Source organism: Python bivittatus, unplaced genomic scaffold, assembly GCF_059951505.1.
Source record: "Python bivittatus isolate LINGU-HERP-01145 unplaced genomic scaffold, Pbiv_v1 ctg000310_np1212, whole genome shotgun sequence".
Classification (NCBI taxonomy): Eukaryota; Metazoa; Chordata; class Lepidosauria; order Squamata; family Pythonidae; genus Python; species Python bivittatus.
The window spans coordinates 8,010,056-8,028,554 of record NW_028277054.1 but is presented as its reverse complement, the minus strand read 5'-3'; the positions used below and the strand labels follow the sequence as shown (position 1 = coordinate 8,028,554).

The 18,499-nt window shown below is 39.9% G+C and overlaps 1 protein-coding gene across 1 annotated transcript; it reads left to right on the top strand.

Annotated features, from left to right (window-relative positions):
- Window positions 1–5,900: 5,900 nt before the first annotated feature.
- On the top strand, window positions 5,901–18,499 carry LOC103050644 (IgGFc-binding protein-like). Its single transcript, XM_007432875.3, has 9 exons — window positions 5,901–5,974; window positions 8,207–8,260; window positions 9,442–10,719; window positions 12,577–12,609; window positions 13,041–13,076; window positions 14,347–14,477; window positions 15,691–15,978; window positions 16,888–17,025; window positions 17,955–18,499. Exons 2-9 carry the CDS (start codon window positions 8,209–8,211, stop codon window positions 18,117–18,119), a joined length of 2,121 nt encoding a protein of 706 aa, XP_007432937.1. The 5' UTR covers window positions 5,901–5,974; window positions 8,207–8,208; the 3' UTR covers window positions 18,120–18,499.

Genomic DNA, 18,499 nt, shown 5'->3' with positions numbered 1-18,499 from the left:
TCAACCCAGGAGATCAGTCTTGGTTTGACAGAGCAGGAGGAGAAGGGAGAAACCTTCTCTTCTCCTCTGGCTTTATCACTGTTCCTTCCCCTTTTTGTAGAGAAAGAAAACAAAGCCAGATTTCCAGTGAATTTCTATGAAACCTTCTTAAATCCCCAAAGGCTTGGGGTTATTACTTGGAAAAATAGAAGGGGGAAGGAAGCCTGTCCATTACACCCTGGCTGACTTTTTGACAATGAAATCAGGGACTTGAATGAAAACACCTGTGATTTTTTCCCCCAACTACATGTTCAGAAATAAAAATACTAGCAATCTAAGAGACAGATTTCCAAGAGAGAAGTTGATCATTCAACCAATCTTAACCATAATAGAAAACCAGAAGCTAGTGGGTAATATAGATATTAGTCCACAAGGTACTAACTGGTCCACAGAGTTTCTTAATGATGGCATCTGATACATTTGCTCAAATCAATATTAAACTGGAGGGGAAAAACACAAAGAAATTTGCAGTTGAATGAATCTGATTTATGAGACAAGCAAATGAAATTGACATTGATTATTGATTGACTCACCCATATCAGATGAATCTCTCTTAGAATCTACAGCTGCCTTGCAGACAAAGATAATCTTTCATCTGAAAGGATGAAAATGTTCCTTTTACAGAATGATCTGTTATAGGGCTACAGAAGCGGGGAGAAGCCATAAGGGCTGAAGTTCCTCCTATTATTGAGGTATGGGGAGTGAAATTAGTTGGCCAATTCCTACCACCATTGGTGAATTCTGACTGAGAGCTATTACTGCTGATTTGTTATTACCCATCCATTCTTGAGGTGGCCAGAAATTATACCATGAACTTTGCCACCCCATTGATGAGTCCTATCCTGCCTCTCTTATTTCTGTTCCCAGCCAGTGCCTATCCCCCAACTTCCCTGCAAGGCAATAGATGACAAAGCCTGATAGACGTTATATACGTTAGTTACCTTGGACTGCGACAGAATAAATGCTACTTTAATACTGGTATAACTAAGGCAGCTTAGACCCATCTCATTCATGAGTTGGAAAGGAGAAGAAGGTAACATCATGGAGACATAGCAGACAAAAGAAGTCACCAAGCTATCTTAGGGCCTCAATTTGGAGCAAATGGGGAAAGGCCCCATGTCTCATTGAAATAATTACCAGAACTTCAGGGGTCTGGCCACTACAGGCAGGTTGGGTGAACATTTTTGTAACACTTTTTTTTTTTGCTTTCTTTATCCTCTGAGGACCTTTGAGAAAAGAGACTAAAAGTGTTGGGGATTGTTTGTGTTTAGGGCAGGTTAGGAAGTTTAAAGATGCAATATAGCTGCGTTGGGGCTTAATGTATCTATGTTCGCTTTTGTTTGGCTTTAAAATATGAAAAAATGGTCACACCAAACTTTCAGTGGTGGGATCTAGGACATGTTCCTGGAGCCACATGTACAGTTCAGGCTAGAGATTGCCTGCCCTTGTGTTACAGCAAGAGGAGTACATAGGTGAGCACTGATGATGTAACCTACTCAGGTAATGAAACATTTGCAAGAAAACAGCCAAGCTCAGAGAACTCCAGGGACTCCATAGGTGAACAAACCTGGAACCTCCCCTATTGCTTTGGGCTTCATTTTGATCAGTGTTGTCCAAACTTGGCCACTTTAAGATGAGTGGACTTCAACTCCCAGAATTTCCCAGCCAGGGGAATTCTGGGAGTTGAAGTCCACTCATCTTAAAGTGGCCAAGTTTGGACAACACTGATTTAGATGAAAAAAACAGCAGAGTACAACATTTTTAAAGTATCCCCTATACTGAAACTCTTCCAATAGTTTCCCTCATGTTCACTTTAACAGTCTGTCTGTAGTGATGTTTAAAGAAAGGCATTGAAACAGTGTGCGATGTTGCCCTGTGCACCATTTTTATCTCATTGGGAATAATTCAATTACTACTCAATGGGTTGCTGGTTACTTCCAGCTGTTTTTACACATGAAGCCTCTGCACATATGCTGTGTGCCTTTCCAACATCGCCGCATTCCTTTAGACTCACCCATCTCTCTCCCATTTCTGGAGTTTGAGAATAAATATGCACAGTGAGAAGGGATGAATCCTGGCATCGCAACCGCTGTCCATTTTTATTTGAGTCCCATTCCATATTTCTAAGCAACTGACATCCACGGTTCCATGTCTCTGTAAACAATTGCGGGAAGGGTCATAAATCTATCACAATACTTAAAAAATTCAAGGTTGGCTTTGCTTATGGTTGAATATGTTTTAGATGCAGTTGCCATTTCCAAAGAATAAGCTGTCCTTTGGATTTTTTATTATGATTAACAAGGAAGATGAAATGAAACAGCTGTGATCAGCCAAACCGTTTGATGTATCTAAGAATTTCATCTCCTTAACACATGTTATTTGGGGCAGTAACAAAGATAATACATAAAATAAGCAGGGGATCCTGACCTTCTTGGTTTCTGAGAATTCTGGTGAGTACTAACATTTGTGTAGCCTGCGTGTAGAAGCGGCTTTTGCCCCTCTCTCTGTAAAGGAGGGGAAGCTTCAATTTTGCCCCAGATGGGAAGAAAGATACAACTCTGGCAGTATCTGATTGGAAACTTAAACTTGGAGAATATGCAGCGAATGGCAAAACTAACAGTATATATTCACAATAGAAATTTAACCAAATTTAAGCAAGAATGGTTCCCATACATACAATACATCACGCAGCATGGCAAATATAATTACTTAAAGCTTGGCATCTAAGGGGACCTGAATATCCACAGACACTGTAAATCAGCAGGTATATAAAAAAGGAGAAGTTAGAAACCCAATAGTTTTTTTTCTTTTTCCTTTCCCTTTCCCTTTTCCTTTTCCTTTTCCCTCTCCCTCTCCCTTTTTCCTTCCTTCCTTCCTTCCTTCCTTCCTTCCTTCCTTCCTTCCTTCCTTCCTTCCTTCCTTCCTTCCTTCCTTCCTTCCTTTTTAATTTTTGTTAAATTTGCTTTGCTTATCTACTTTTTCCTTTTATTAACATGTAAATAAAATATTAAGTAACAGTACAATGGAGACTGTAATACTCAGTAAACAGCTCAAGAACGAAACCTTTATTATACAACATATAATTTGATGCAATCTGCAGTGGGGTTTTTTTCTAATGTTATATTCAAATCTGGATTAAAAAATCAAATAATCTTATGCTTGTAATACTAACACCCTAAAGTATAATTAATATTGATAGAATACCTCTTTTTTCTTTATTTCCAATAGTCTAAGTTATCTAAACAATAGAGTGTCAATAATCTTCAAGTAAACATCATTGTATTGAAACAACATAAGGTATTAAGATTTACAAAAACATAATAAAAACTATTAATAATAATAGTAATAATTTTTTGCAACAAAAAATAAAGAAGGGGAAGCTTATTTCTATGAAATTAACATAGTTAGTGATGGCCATTATTGCCCAATTATAAGATGCTGATTTTTTAATCTACACTCTTCCAAATCAGCCATCAAGAGTAAATCCTGAGCACAGTTTTCCAATGCTTAGTTAATTTCATTTTTTTCCACTGCAGCCTCAGATTTTTTTTTTTTATGGAATATTTGATTCTGATTGTCTCCAAATAAAGAGAGCAAAGATCCTTGTGGATATTTCTAAACTGCCAAAGGAAATGAAAACATTTGGGGGTTTGCTAATTATCTGGACGGAATCCCAATATCCTTCCAATGCTGTCATGGTCACATTTTGTGAATGAGTTCCAAGTATGAGGAAATATTTGGGGCTTTTTCGTCTGAAAAGGAAAGTGTAACTGATTTCTAGTTCTTTAAACTTTGAGAACTCCTTTAGGGACAACAGCTGTGATATTGTGAAAGCACCCAATAACTTCTGCCCATGATTTTAGCATCTTTCAACATAAAAATGCCCATTTCCCAGTCTGCATCTGATAGTGCCCTCAGTGGTGGCTTGGTACAAGACATGGATAAAGGTCATCCTGGATGTGGTAGAGATAGGAAGCTTGTGGCCTCTTCTTTCCATGACTTTAACCTGGCACCTCCCAGATGGCTTCGACTACAGCTCCCATAATCTCCCAGCTATTCAGTTATGGGAGTTATAGTCCAAAATGGCTGGAGGGGGCCCATGTCCTCCCATGATGCTTTGGGGCATCATCCCAATTTGAAGTTAAATTTTTCATGACACCATCCCTAAGTTCATCAACAAAGTGGAATTATAGGTCCACGATCCATCCCATTCTGTTATCTGTGTTAAGGATATGAAGGATGTGAACATATAACTGCTAATTAGCATAGAGGTACCATTAGCTCTCAGCCTGCTTCTCACCTGCCACTCATTTTTAATACGTAAGGCAAAACTAAACTAGAGTTTTAAGGGTGGTTGAAGTCAGAGAGGGTAGGAAGAAGGAAAACCCACTTGAGGTGGAGAGAATGGATGGGTTTTTAAGAAAAGCATGGTTGTACGCCAGACAGGCCCACTTTCTGCTGTGGCCGTACCCACCGCTCCATGGTTCTGCCCACTGGCGGGCTCCATCATGTTGCACAAAGCCAACCTGTTTCCCTCAATGCCAAAAGGTTGGGCTCCTATAATAAATGGAATAGATCCAAGAGCATTGGCTGGCTGACATGCATGGTACCTCCATTCCATGGATATAACTGGATCAGAACAGTTGATTTCCCCCCTCCCCCCTTAATATTAGGGACAAGGTCAATTTTCATTGGAGAACAGCAGGCTAGCTTCTAAGGAGTGCACAAAGACCTGCCTCCAGCAGCACCTGGAAGGGGAGTTAACGGGGGTGGGGGCAGATTGACAAGAACATTATTATGCCATCCTACTGTAAGCCCTGCCTCTTTTACATGTGCATCATGCTGTCACACACACCCCTGAAAGGGGTGGGCTCATGGAGCAATGGCACCGTGCCGCTTTTGTCATTCTGACGAAAGCTAAGAGATTCTGCAGATGTCTGTGCCTGTCTTCCGACTATTCAGCTGCACAGATCCTAGTCCTTCTTGGGCAGGGCTCTGTCTGATACTCACTCACTGTCTGCGTACCTGTGCCACAGTTCAGCTAAATGGGAACCAGGGTGTGCCCCTTGAGCAAAGCAAAACGGGCAGACATTCATGTGCATCAGCCACCCAAGGCAGCTCTGCCTCAGAGGACCAGCCTGAGAAGGTGGCATCATTATGCTGCAAACATTGAACATAGCCCATACTTCCCCCACCATCTTTCCTCCCAGGATGGCCTCTGCCATTACCATTCTTGGTGGTGCCATCGTAGACAGTCTTCCCCAATCTGGTATTCTCCCACTGTGTTGGACTTTGCATCCCATCGTTCTAAGCCATCAGAGGTCCCTTAGTGTGATACCCCACATGTTTATCCCTTCCTTTGGACTGAAGCAGGCAGAACTTGCTGAATCTCTCACCATTATCAGAGATGCAGCTTTAGAATGTCATAAAATTCATATGTCCAGGAATATTACAGGAGATAACTAATGTACTTGGTTAAACTGAAGACTAAGTCCCTGTCACCTAGTCCTTCTGGATGGCTAGATTAATCAACTTGGCATGCTATTATAACAAATGTAAGTATGCTTCTGATTTATAATTCTGAAGAATCATGTTTCCCAAAGGCTGAGGTTTCATCTAGCCAAATTCTATGACCTGTGTGAACCATTTACATTTCTCTAGAGGCTCTGAATATGCCTAGCATACCACAACTTTTGGCAAGCTGACTTCATTTTGCATCTTGTGGAATTTGGCTATTGCCTTTGCCCAACCAATAATCCAAGTCCAAGAGGTTAAATGAATCTTTCAGTGGCTGGAAAACTTTCCTTGGAAATTGTAAATGAGCTTTTCATTCCTTTTCTCTATAAAAGGAGAAGGAGCAGATGGGAGATAAAGAAGATTAGTCGGGTTGCTTATTCTTTGACCAGCCAAGAAGATCTTCTGTAAAGAGCTGAAGGTAAGAGGTGAAACAGTTTGTGCTACTGATGAGATGGATCATTTCAATAATGGATGAAAGGTGTCTGTGGCTGGATGGGGGAGACTGAGTGAAATTAGAGGTCAGGAGGAAGGAGAAGCTGAAAAGTTATGGAGATCAAGAAGAAAAGGTACATGTTCTGAAGGGGATCCCAGCAAGGTTTGGACTGTGTGACCCTTCAGTCCTTGCTGAACTACAACTCCCAGCAGCCTTAGAAACCACAGCCAATAGTGAGGGATGCTGATAGTTGTAATTCAGCAGCATCTGGAGCTCCATCCCATCCTAATGGTATACATCCTAATTTTACATATTTAGACAGCATCAGTGTTCAGTAGAAACTTGTATTAATTTGCTTGGGTTTACAATTCTATTCTCTCTGAGAACATCACAGATTTGATCAGTATTATTCAGGCTTTGCTAATTTCTCGCTTTTGAACTAGTATTGTCTGTACAGAGCTGTCTGAAAATGGTAAGTAATACAGGATGGAGAATGTCTCAGCTGTAGGCTGGGTGATTGCAATTCTCCTCCTAATCCTCCTTAATCTAGTATCATTAATCATGGTGTCCTTCTGGACTGCATCAGCAAGATTGGAGAGAAGGATAGATGATATTTGTCTCTTAACACAGTATGTTAAAAATTCATCTTCATCATCTATCAGTTGGTCCAAAGTCAATAGCCCCACTTCCATCCAATTTTTCCATATCACCATCTTTTTCCCAATTTTTAAAGTTGGGTTTTCCCATAAAGTCAGTTTGGCATGGGAAAAAGGATCAAATCATTTTTCATTAGACATTACATTCCATAGCTTTCTAACTGACAACATTGTTTCCAGAGACATTAGCATTTAATATATTTAGATCCTAATACTGTCCGTCCAACCAAAGGTGCTATATATGGATATTCCAAAGTTGCCCAAATCGGAAAATTAACACCAATTGTTGGCTTCCAGTATCTGATACTTGACAATAGATAAGCATGATGATATAGCTCCAGATTTTGAAAACCAGATCCTCCCTCATTAATTGGTAATTGCATTTTCTGTAAAGATATTCTTGGAATTGAAGAGCCCCATAGAAGTTTTCTAAACAAAGAATTTATTTTCTGAAAATATTTTCCAGATATAAAAATGGGAATTCCTCTCAGAATGTAAATTAATCTGGAAATAATATTCATTCTGAGAGCGTTCACCCTTCCCCAAAGGGCGAGGTTTAATAACTCCCATCTATCTATATCAGGATATCCATATCAGAAACCAGGGAAAGAACATCTTTGACTTTGAACTGAATTGTACCCCCCTCCCCATTAAGAGATGGTTCACAATTTGAGGCTTCTCCTGAATTAAACACGTCCTGCTCATTCAACAGGTGGTACCTGTGACTAGGAGGGCTCTGATACAGTTACATTTTGTGTACCAATAGCAGCCATTCCTGGGTCTGGAGGTCACTTAATTTTAATTACCTCCCATCTGGATTGCTGTAATGTGGTGTACATGGGGCTGCCCTTGGAAAGCATTAGAAGCTACAACTGGTACAAAATGCAGCAGCTGATGCCATGATGGACATATCCCACTAGAAATGGGTTGCCCCGCTATTTTGGAAGTTGCATTAGTTGCCTGTTGGCTTCCAGGTGCAATCTGAGGTATTGGTAGTCATCTTTAAGCCCTACGTGGCTCTGGACAGGTTATCTTAGGGTCAACTTTCTCCTGCGTTCATCTGTCCATTCAATCAGGTCAAATAGGGGCAACTCCCTCAAGGCCCCATCTATACAGGAACGCCAACTGATAGAACCTCAGAAGTGGACATTTTCAATCATTCTTCATGTTCTGCAATTCTCCCCTCTCCCCATGCAGTTCTAGGCTACTCCTTCCCTTCTGTGTTTCAAGAGAGCAGAGAAGATCCATTTATTCCCTCAAGCCCAGGAGTGGAGTATGCTATGACTAAAGACTTGAATTTGGTAGATGCTGGTGTTTGCACATTTTCTGTTTGTTGGGGGGTGGGTGTTATAATTTTGATATTGTATTGGGGTATTTTATGGGTGGGTTAATTTATTATTTTTGAGGGGGTTTTGCTCAACAAGGATTTTGACTGTCAGCTACCCAGAGCTTTCAGGAATGAGCAGTATGCAAATGAAAATGTAAAGACATCACTGGCAAGAATTTCAGAAGCGATGCTGTGCGTATTTTCCCTTTTTTAAAAAAGAATCTTTTTTCACAGGCATGGCAAAGAGATGGATCCTGTTCCTCGGGACTGTTTTGATGCTGTTGAGCGGTGAGTGAACTGGAGTAGACAGCCCCTCAGTTTCCCCTCCTTTTCATTTACTGAGGGGATAAGCAATCTGGGGCCTGATCAAGGTCCCTATGTCCATTTTTTGCAGACTACCTATGACTGTGAAAAGTCAGCACAGTTTTGTGCAGTTTTGAGATGGCAAATGCATGAAAACTGTAGCGAAAGCCCTAAAATAGACATATCATATTTGTAAGGTGTCAGCCTTACAAGGTAGGCCGGATCAGGAAACTGACTCCATAAGGTTTCCTTTCTCAGGGCTTAAGGAATGCTTCTGCCTTTCTGTTTCTGTAAGGGAATATTCCCTTCCAGAATAAGAATATTCTGATATAGGAATATTCCCTTCCAGGCCACCTCCATGGCTCTCTACAACTGACATCTTAGAGAGTCGGGAGTCAGAATGGGGAAGATGCTGGTGGTGGCATTATGATCAAGGCCCCATTCCATATGTACAAAGGGGTGGGGACTCAGTCATGATTCTACAGTCTCCATTTGACTGGTTTGATATCCCCTGTCGGCCCCATTGCCAAGGTTCAGATCTTATATCTCTTTCTTTCAGTTATTTGTCCTAATGGGCTGAGAACTGGTGGTGATTTTAATGGATTTGTCCAGTCTCAGACCCTTCTGAATTTGCCCATTCTAGTCCTCATAAATTTGTAGGGTAAAACTGAACTTTGGTTCAGTGGAATGTCTTCATCATGACTGCATTATTGCAGATGCAGTCTGCTTTGGGGAAATGAATCAATGAGAACAGCATTCAAATTCCAAATCTGTCCATTTGGTAAACTAATGGTATATAATTAAGATATGCACATATTCCATAAATCTCAGTAAGGATATGTGAATCAGGCAACGTCTGACTTGGATCACCAGCTTGAATTTGAAGTCTAATTCTGACATCCAATTTGATTCAGAAAATTAATCCTATTTGATTTAGATGTCTGACTTGATTTATGAAATCAGCTGAATTCAAACTTTGGAACTGATTTGGGACAAACGTTTCTGCATGTGCACAGAAGTTTCCCAATTCTGAATCATTCAACCTTCATTTTTGAAATTCATTTTGAGACTCAGTCCACTCAGCTTGAAATTGAATCCCTGCAGTGCATAGTTGCATACTTCTAATTCTTAATCCCTTTAAAAATCTTCATTTATTATTTTTTCAGGCTGTTGTAAAGGGAGAACTCGTGGGAAGAAATTTCTCACAGCATTTCTGCTCAACCTCCGAGAAAGCCAGCCCAATGCAAAATTTGAGCTACTTATCACTGCACATCGTCCTGCAACCACAGTTACAGTGACTATAAATGAGCCTAACTTCCAAAAAATAATTTCCCTCAGTGAAGGACATACAGTATCAGTTCAGCTCCCAACCTCCACTGAGATGCAAGGGACTGGTATTTATGATAGTACAGTGCTAATCCAAGCTAACAAAGAAATCTCAGTCCTCTGTCATAGCCACAAGGATTACTCAACAGGTGCCACTGTCCTCTACCCAGACCACCAACTGGGCCAGTTGTACTATGTGGTAACACCAGTGGATGATCTCCCACATTCTTTCAAAGAGTTTGCCATTATAGCTGATCAAGATCCCACTCAAGTGAACATCCATCTAAAAGGACCAGTGACTTTCAAAAGGAAAGTTTACCCTGCTGGAAGCAAATTGGTTATAGATCTCAAGGCCTTCCAAGTAATCCAGTTGCAAAGCACAGAAGATTTATCAGGCACCCGGATTGAATCAACCAAACCTGTAGCTGTCTTGAGTGGACACAGCTGTGCTAAGAAGTTCACAAGCTGTGATCATGTTGTTGAGCAGCTCCTGCCAGTTCCCAACTGGGGAACCACCTTCATTGTTCCTTCTCTGTCTTATCAGAACAACTTTGATGTGGCATATGTTGTTGCATCCCAGAATACTTTGATTACATATCAATCTGGAGTCAAAGAAAAATCCCACAATCTTGTAGCTGGGGAAGTTTTCCAGATTGCCCTAACAAGTTCAGAGCCACTCTACATTTCAGCTGATGCTAAAATCCAGGTCCTTTCCTTCTTTACCGGTGCTACTACGGGTAACAGATCCTACACCCAACTCCTTCCTCTGGTTTCTGAAGCCCCAGAAGGGAGCAGTATCTATGATCCATTCCTCATCAACATTCCATCTCTGGCAAGTTATTGCAGACAATATCATGTTTATGAGATGAAGCAGAAGGATAATTACATAGTCATCATAGCCAATACTTCAGAGTCAAGCCAGATCATATTAGGAAAGAGGGCCATTGAAAACGTCCACTGGAGACCAGTTCCTGGTACAGACTATTCTTGGGCTGAACTTCTCTTGGGCTCAGAAGCAAAGGCCCTCTCTGTAGAGCACCCTACAAGTCCTTTTGGACTCTTAATTGCTGGAGGCTCATACCGGGATGGCTATGGTTCTGTGGCCCTTTGCTCCTGCAGTAAGTATTCACATTCTATCTGTAGTGTAAAATCTTTTGGAGGTGAAAGAATAGCAGTTGAGAAGTTCACAATTAAGCTTTTAATTTTGTCATTTCCATCCATCTAAATATTCCTTTGCTGCACATACTTTCAGTCATCACCAACGTTCTCTTCTCTTCTAACTTTCATTGCTATTTCTTACTTTTATTTCAAATAGAAAATTCTGGATATGGATAATACAAGGCAGCGAATATGCAACCCTCATTTTTATATAAGAAGCTTTAGAAGAGTAATGGATTGCCTATTTTAAAAAGTCTTCATGACCTCCTGAAACAACTCTTTTCTATTAAAGAGTTTCATTTAATTTGCCAGAAATGCTAACCTACCTACCTACCTGCCGGCCTTAACTTAAAAAAAAAAAATCCAGCAGAGTTGAAGAATTCCTTAACTCCCTGTTCTTCATGGTATAAATTCCTTAATTTTACAGTTTCCTATCAAGACACACACATGTGTGCACATGCGCACGCGCACACACAAACAAACCTCCTCTGGGTAGAATAAAGGTCCTTAGGATATTTAGTTTGACAAATACTTCCAACACTTCATTTCTACATGAAGGCCAACATCTTCTTTTTGAGATAAAAGTTGTCACCCAGAGAAAGAGAATGTAGCACAAATGATAGGAGCTAATTTCATTAGTTAAGATGCCACCCACATTTTTTTTCTTAACTGCTTCTTCTCCTGCCTCCCTTTTCTTCTGGGCCTATTTCCTCAACCTTCCTTTCTGTCACCTACTGTGGCTGCCTGTTTCTCCATCTAGTGGCCATTTAGATTTTTTTTTTTCCCCTTCCAACTACTTTCTAATTTTCTAGGAGTCTCTTTCTAATATTGCCAAGCTGCTGTTTCACCAGGATAGTTTTCTGAGATAATGGATTTATCCCTTTTTTAAAGCTGTTCAGAAAAAAGGAATCCCATAGCAGAGTATTATCTGAATATCTTACAAACCTTTTTTCACAGAAAAACTTATTTCTCCCCAGCCTCTGCTATGAACTAGAGCAATGTTTCTCAACCTTGGCAACTTTAAGATGGGTGGACCTCCACTCCCAGAATTCCCCAGGCAACATGCTGGCTGGGGGATTCTGAGAGTTGAAGTCCACACATCTTAAAGTTGCCGAGATTGAGAAACACTGAGCTAGAGCAACACTTGCTTGCTTCAGCAGTTGTGGTACAAGAAGGTTGGCTGTTGGATTAGAGAATACTCCTTTGCCATCTCTCCTATTCCTTTTTATCTACTTCTGAAGGGTACCTTCTCAGAGATGTCCATGAAGATGAAACCTGCCTCTAGTCTGGGTGATGGTGGTACAACATGAGATGGCAGTCCATATCCAACCTTTGGAAACCTCATAGGTGGCCTATGAAATGTCTTTGAAAAATGTCATCAAATTATAATTGTAACGTTTAAGCTGACCAAAGGGAGAAATGTTTATATACATGAGGAATAATTATATTCACTGCTTTTAACTCAACTATAATGCAATGTAATCCCCATCAAATTTAGTTTTTGTTCTAGCTGCATCAGCTGGTTCCACTAGGTTTTGACGTATGGCCCCTGACATTCAAGGTACTTAAAAGTCAATGTAGGCCCTCAGTTTGTGAAATCTTAGACCTGAACCTGAACCCAGACCTGAACCATTGATCGATATTTTATTCCTGTCAGCTTGATATGTTGCCAAGTGGTAGGGGGAGAGTTGCCCCTCACTGCATCAAGATGTGGTATGGAGTCCTGAACTGGTCTCAGTTAAAATCTTTGGTCATTGCAAGAGGTATGCATGCAAAACAGATGCAAATCTGATAACTTCCTTCTGCCTGCCTTTTAGGATTATCAAGTTCTTCTTCCGAGAAGCCACAAGGTAAGTACCATTGAACTGAAAAGGTAGGCTGAAGACTCAGAAAGTTACATCACACACGTGAGAAGTGTTAGATTTTATCTTAGGAATGCCAGACCTAAGAAAAATGTCAGACTCCTAAAGATGCCCAGCTGTGTGTGTATCCCATTCTAGTATAGTAGTAACCATTAATGGTGTCCTGTATTATGAGTTCTTCCAAAATGTTTACTTCTGCAAAAGATGGTCCCTTTTTTCTGTCCTTCATTCACTCTGCATTCTGCAACAGCTAACATTATGCAGAAAGACATTCACGAGATCTGTTGGCTTCATCAACGTGGGGAATTCTGGGAGTTGAAGTTCACTCATCTTAAAGTTGCCAAGGTTGAGAAACACTGCAGTATGGGCATTTATATATGGTCCAGACCTGATTCAACCTCTGTATTTCTGCTTTTTAGAATTGCCACTGACTACACCTGTCAAAAAAACAAAAGGTAAGGTTTGATTGATTTGAGATGTGAGTTTAGGCTAGTGAACTCTTATAGAAAGGCCAGGGTTCGTTGATATATTTCGAATTCAGATTTTTGGATCTCGGTGAAGAACCAGAGCATATGGAATGTTTATTCAAAAGTTACAGTATATGCACATAACATGCTTAACCAGTTCAGTTACAAACCAAGCAGCTGTATTCTCCTAAAATGCTATTAATTTGGTTAATTATTTTAACAGTGTGTGACTTAACATGCTGTACAAATCCAGGCCAGTTGGATTGGTATTGTACAATCTTAGATAATTTGTTAATTCAGTGGTCAGGTGAAACATAGGTGAACAGAGCCACAGAGAATGGAAGAAATGCAGGACAGCTCTGAATTGTTGCAGGACAGAGCATTATCAGTAGCTTGGAGAGTGCCCTGGAACAGTTTGCAAGCTAGTTATTTCTCAGCAAGAGACCTAACATTGTAGTACCTGCTAACAGTTTACGAAGGCCTTAAGAAATTGGAAGGAATATGAGATCCCTTAGCTCTATCCTGGCTGTTGCTGATGTTAGAGTTTAGAAGATTCTTCCATGAAACTGCAGAAAATATTGTAGAATCTGTCTTAGTGTTTTAAGTTTAGGTCTTAGCTCTCAGATCATGGAAGTCCTATAAGCTGGGAAGATACAAAAGCAATGTAATCATCAAGGAATATAATAGCAGAAAGTCCTACGTTTAATTTCCAGCATCTCCAAAGAGAGCTGGCAAAACTCCTACTCAAAAACCTGGAGTTATGAATTGTAAGGAACAAGGATCTAACTCAGAAAATACAAAGAAATCCAAAGTGAAACCAGAATGGTTAGTTTCCTATGGTTTTGTTTCTTTCTTTTTTTAAATTTCTGAATTCTTTTATTGATTGTATTCTGCTAACTACCTTGAGCATTCCAAGTGCAAGATAGAAACTAAATTTTCAAAAAGTTGTGATTGGAAAGGAACCATTGTTCCCTAGAAAGACCAAAAGGGTTCGTGTTAGATAAATTGAATTTTGCCTTCAAGTCAACTCACAATGATCCAAAATCTGAAAGAAACAAAAAGAAAGACTCCATAGAAATTTTTTTTTAACAAGGGAGGTGACTCCAGTTTACTTTCCTATCTAGAAAGATGTCCTTTTTCATCTCCCAATATATTCTCCTTCCTCTGTAGAGGAGGTTGAACTTGCTCCAACACATTAAAACCTGTTTTAAAATTGTTTGCCACCATGGACAAAATGAAATGTTTTCTCCCATTGTAGAATCATTGCTGTATCCTTATGGGACGGACCAAGGAGATGCAAAGAACCCCAAGGCAGATGATGGCTCATCTCCAAAAATCTCTACTGATGTATCTTTCCCCTTCTATGGCAAGGATTATCACTATCTCTACGTATGTAATGAAACCCATTGCTACATTTGTTTTCCAAAGAGGCACTTTGAGATCCAGAGATCTCAGCCTGCCTTTATATTTTGCCTTTTTCTCCAGGAACTGCAACCTATTTTGGACTAAGGGACACCCTAGGTTTCTAAGTAGCATGCTAAAAACTGAACTCCCCAAAATAGACAATGCCAGAACAAAAAAAGTGGACAGGGCCAGGACAAAACTCACATTTGATCTCACTGAAATGCACATACATTTTAAAATAAATTAAATACAGTCCATGTGATTATTTGGCAGTCATTTAACCATGCAATATATATGCACCAGGCAGGTCAGACCATATAGGGTCATACTTTTTTAAAAAAAAGGAAATTCCAATCAATGTATTGACTTTTCCGTTATAAGATATAATAGAAAATAGAACTTACAGTCTCTTCAGATCTTCTCTGGAATTCTTGTTCTGGTGTTTTGGATTTAATTCAAATTTTCTTTCTACATCAAGAAAGACTGCCAAATTCTTAAGTATTGGATTCAGTCTGCTTTTTCAGAGACACAGCGCTAACAATTGATTCAGAACGCTGATAAATTCACCTACCTTTTATTTTCTGACATTTATCTTCTATTTGTGACCCCCTCTTTTTCTCTCTCCATCCTTCCTTCCTTTTAAAAAAAAAAATCTTTATTTTTTTGTAACAAAACAATCTTTAATCTTACAAAGAATAAAAAATAAGGATTCAAATTGAAGATACAAACTAAGAAGGAAAAAAATCTATCTTATATTTTATACTTATCAATAGTCACTGGTTTACCAATGAATTCACTACTATAATATAAACAGTACATTATATTATTGTAAGATATCACAAAACCTGTGCCATAATAACACATATTGCTACATCCTTTGATTGGTAGAAAATATTGCCTTTTCTAAAACAGGTAGATCATACATTTCCAACAACCATTCCTTGACATGTGGAATAATATCCCTTTTCCAATTTCTTAATATAATTCTTTTTGCCACCCCCCATGGTCGATACAACCACAATTCCTGATAAACAGTCAAATTTCAAAGCTTTGGTATATAATTCAACATTACATTAACATCTTTAACATTTAAAGATTTTCCCATAAATCTACTAACATAAATTAATACACAATCCCCAAAAGATACTAAATGATCACATGACCAAATCATGTTGTCCTCTCTCCTTCCTTCCTGCAGGTAGACAACAATGGTGTGATCTCCTTTGGTATGACACTTCCAGAATTTGCATTTACTCCTGATCCTTTACCCTTGAAGGATGGACCACCCCTTATTGCCCCATTTTGGGGTGATGTCTACACTCCTATAAAGGGAGAAGTCTTCTGGAGGCAGACTTGGGACTTTAACCTCCTTAAACGTTGTACTGAAGACATCAATCAGTTCTTTCCTGAGATCTCTTTCACAGCTGCCTGGGCCTTTATTGCAACTTGGGACAATGTGGCCTATTATGGGTCAAAAACAAAGAAGGTAGATCTCTTATTGCCTTGGCATGTTTAAACAAGCTAGTGGAAGATTTAGCTGCATTTGCACAGCATGTTAAACTTGGTTAATTATAACCATGGTTAGTTAGGTTTTTGTGACTTAATATGTTGGGAGAACCAAGGCTTTTTAGTTCATTTATCATTCAATGTAGTGTGCAAACCTGAAAGACCAGGTTAGGGACAGATTGTCATGGAGAAAATCTACCTATGTAGCTGCTCAGAGTTGACAACTTGATGGCACCTAATCGATCATTTGATTACCTTGAAATGGATTCATTCAAAACCTTGAATGAATTCATTCAAAACCTTGAAATGGATTAATTCAATAACCAAGTGTTGTGCCAAAATCCAGACACTGCCTTGTACCCTGTTCTTTTTAAATGTTCTCCTGGTTACTTTGGAACCAGTTCTCCATGTGTCACAGGGAAGAAGGAGAAAGAGAAGAGAAGGGATGATTTATCTAAGCATATAGCTGGGAGGATAAAGATGTTCACTTTACTGAGACTCTTAGTTTGACTTGGAAAGCTGTCTGGGCTCTCCTGATTTGTTAGGGTGGGAAAGAGAGCTCAAATGGATTCCAGGTGAAATAGAAACTGGTCTGAGGAAGTCTCCTCCTCTCACTGGCAACAAAAAAATGAAACCCTCTATATCCTTAGAGGTGCAATTTTAATTTTTTTATAACAGAGTGGTAAAATTATCAAAGAGCCTCCAGAACCAAATTGCTGAGGATCCATCTCTTAAATTAAGCCCAAGAGATTCTCTTACTGAGACTACTTGGGAAAAGAGACGTTTGTGTACAATCTCCTGAACACATCCCATAATTGTCAATGTAGTGCAGACTCATTGCCCCATATATAAGTAAAGAGCTACTGTCTCTCTTTTGCTCTTGTTGCAGGTCAACACTTTCCAGGTTGTTTTGACCACTGATGGAGAACTATCCTTTGTCATGTTCAACTATGCGGATATTCAATGGACCACAGGGACAGCCAGTGGTGGGAATGCGAAGACGGGCCTTGGAGGAATCCCAGCTCAGGTAGGCCGGGACATAGCTTCTCTGGGGAAGCTCTGAATCAGAGGATCTCCTTGATTAACAGAACATGCTGTTCTCTCCCAAAGTGAATCAATATTAACATGTTTAGCTCCAGTGTTTTTCAAACTTGGACTTCAACTCCCAGAATTATCCAGCCAGCATGTTGAAGTCCACGCATCTTAAAGTTGCCCAGATTGAAAAACACTGATCTAGATCATGTCACTGTAAGAGCTAAAGCCCTGCATGTACATGGCCTAGTTTTGCTGCTGAACTAAACTGGCTTTTTCTCAGTATGACTGAAGCAGGCAAACTTTGGGGGGGGGCTGGGGGGGGTTGGATTTACTTCAGTTTTGGGGTGGATGCTCTGACAAGATAGTGGCCACAGTAGGTTTGTCTGTTCCTTGCCATCACAATTTTCCTTCCCAATAAAGAACTGGACTGGAATTTCTTCCAGGGACCCATGCAGGGTACAGAGGCATTCTTGGAAAGTAGAGACCATCCTAAAAGCTGTTGCTTTGGGTTTCTGCATGCTAGCTTCTTGTGGAGTGTGTGTGTGTGTGTGTGTGTGTGTGTGTCCCTTCGAGTCAGTATTGGCTCAAAGTCCCTGCAGTTTTCTTGCCAAGGTTTCAGAAGTGGTTTGCCCTTGCTGTCTTCCTAGGGCTGAGAGAGAGGGACTGGCCCGAGGTCACCCAGCTGGCTTCGTGCCTAGGTGGGACTAGGACTCACTGTCTCCCTGTTTCAAGCCTGGTGCCTTCACCACTAGGCCAAATTGGCTCTCTAGCTTCTTGTGTATGTTTATTTAATTTTTTTACCAATTAAAATCAAATTCAAGCGAGTAAGGAGATTCAGTGATCACATTAGCACCAATAAACACCATGTAATCGGCGTTATAATTTGGTATCGATTATTTCCTTCTTTTGCTTCTGCTTCAGGCTGGATTTGACAATGGAGACAAAGTAAACTACTATATCATGCCTGGATCCCGCACTTCTGATATTATCAATATTGCAGAAACGAGCAATGTGAACAGCCCAGGTTTCTGGATCTTTCAAGTGGATCAAATTGTGAGCGGCGTCAGCACAGACTGCTACTTTTGAATCGTGCAACAGCTTCTCTCTCGCTCTGCAAATCCCTCAGATTCATTTGTGTGCTGGGTATATTTGAGGCAGAAAGTTTCAACATCTCAAAGTGATTCATCCCAACTTTTACTACAAATAAATCAATCCTTAACATAATGGAATTAAAGCATTTCTTATCTATATTTCTCCCTGGACTAAAATAGATACTTTTTCTCCTCTGCAGCCCCACTGGAACAAATGAGACATATCTGAGAATATGGATGTTTATTTCATTTTATAATTGCATTTTTTTTCTAAGTATGCGGGTAATCATGAATTTATCGCCAGGGTTCTGCTGGCTTTAGTTTTATACTCTTGGCATTGCTTTTTCCAAAAGGTGAAAATAATACAGTACTAGT

Bases quoted from the DNA above. Each gene is read 5' to 3' on its own strand.
- LOC103050644 (XM_007432875.3), top strand. From the start codon at position 8,209: ATGGCAAAGAGATGGATCCTGTTCCTCGGGACTGTTTTGATGCTGTTG. The intron at 8,261-9,441 runs GTGAGTGAACTG...TTATTTTTTCAG, and splicing joins TGTTTTGATGCTGTTGAGCG to GCTGTTGTAAAGGGAGAACT. The intron at 12,610-13,040 runs GTAAGTACCATT...TCTGCTTTTTAG, and splicing joins TTCTTCCGAGAAGCCACAAG to AATTGCCACTGACTACACCT.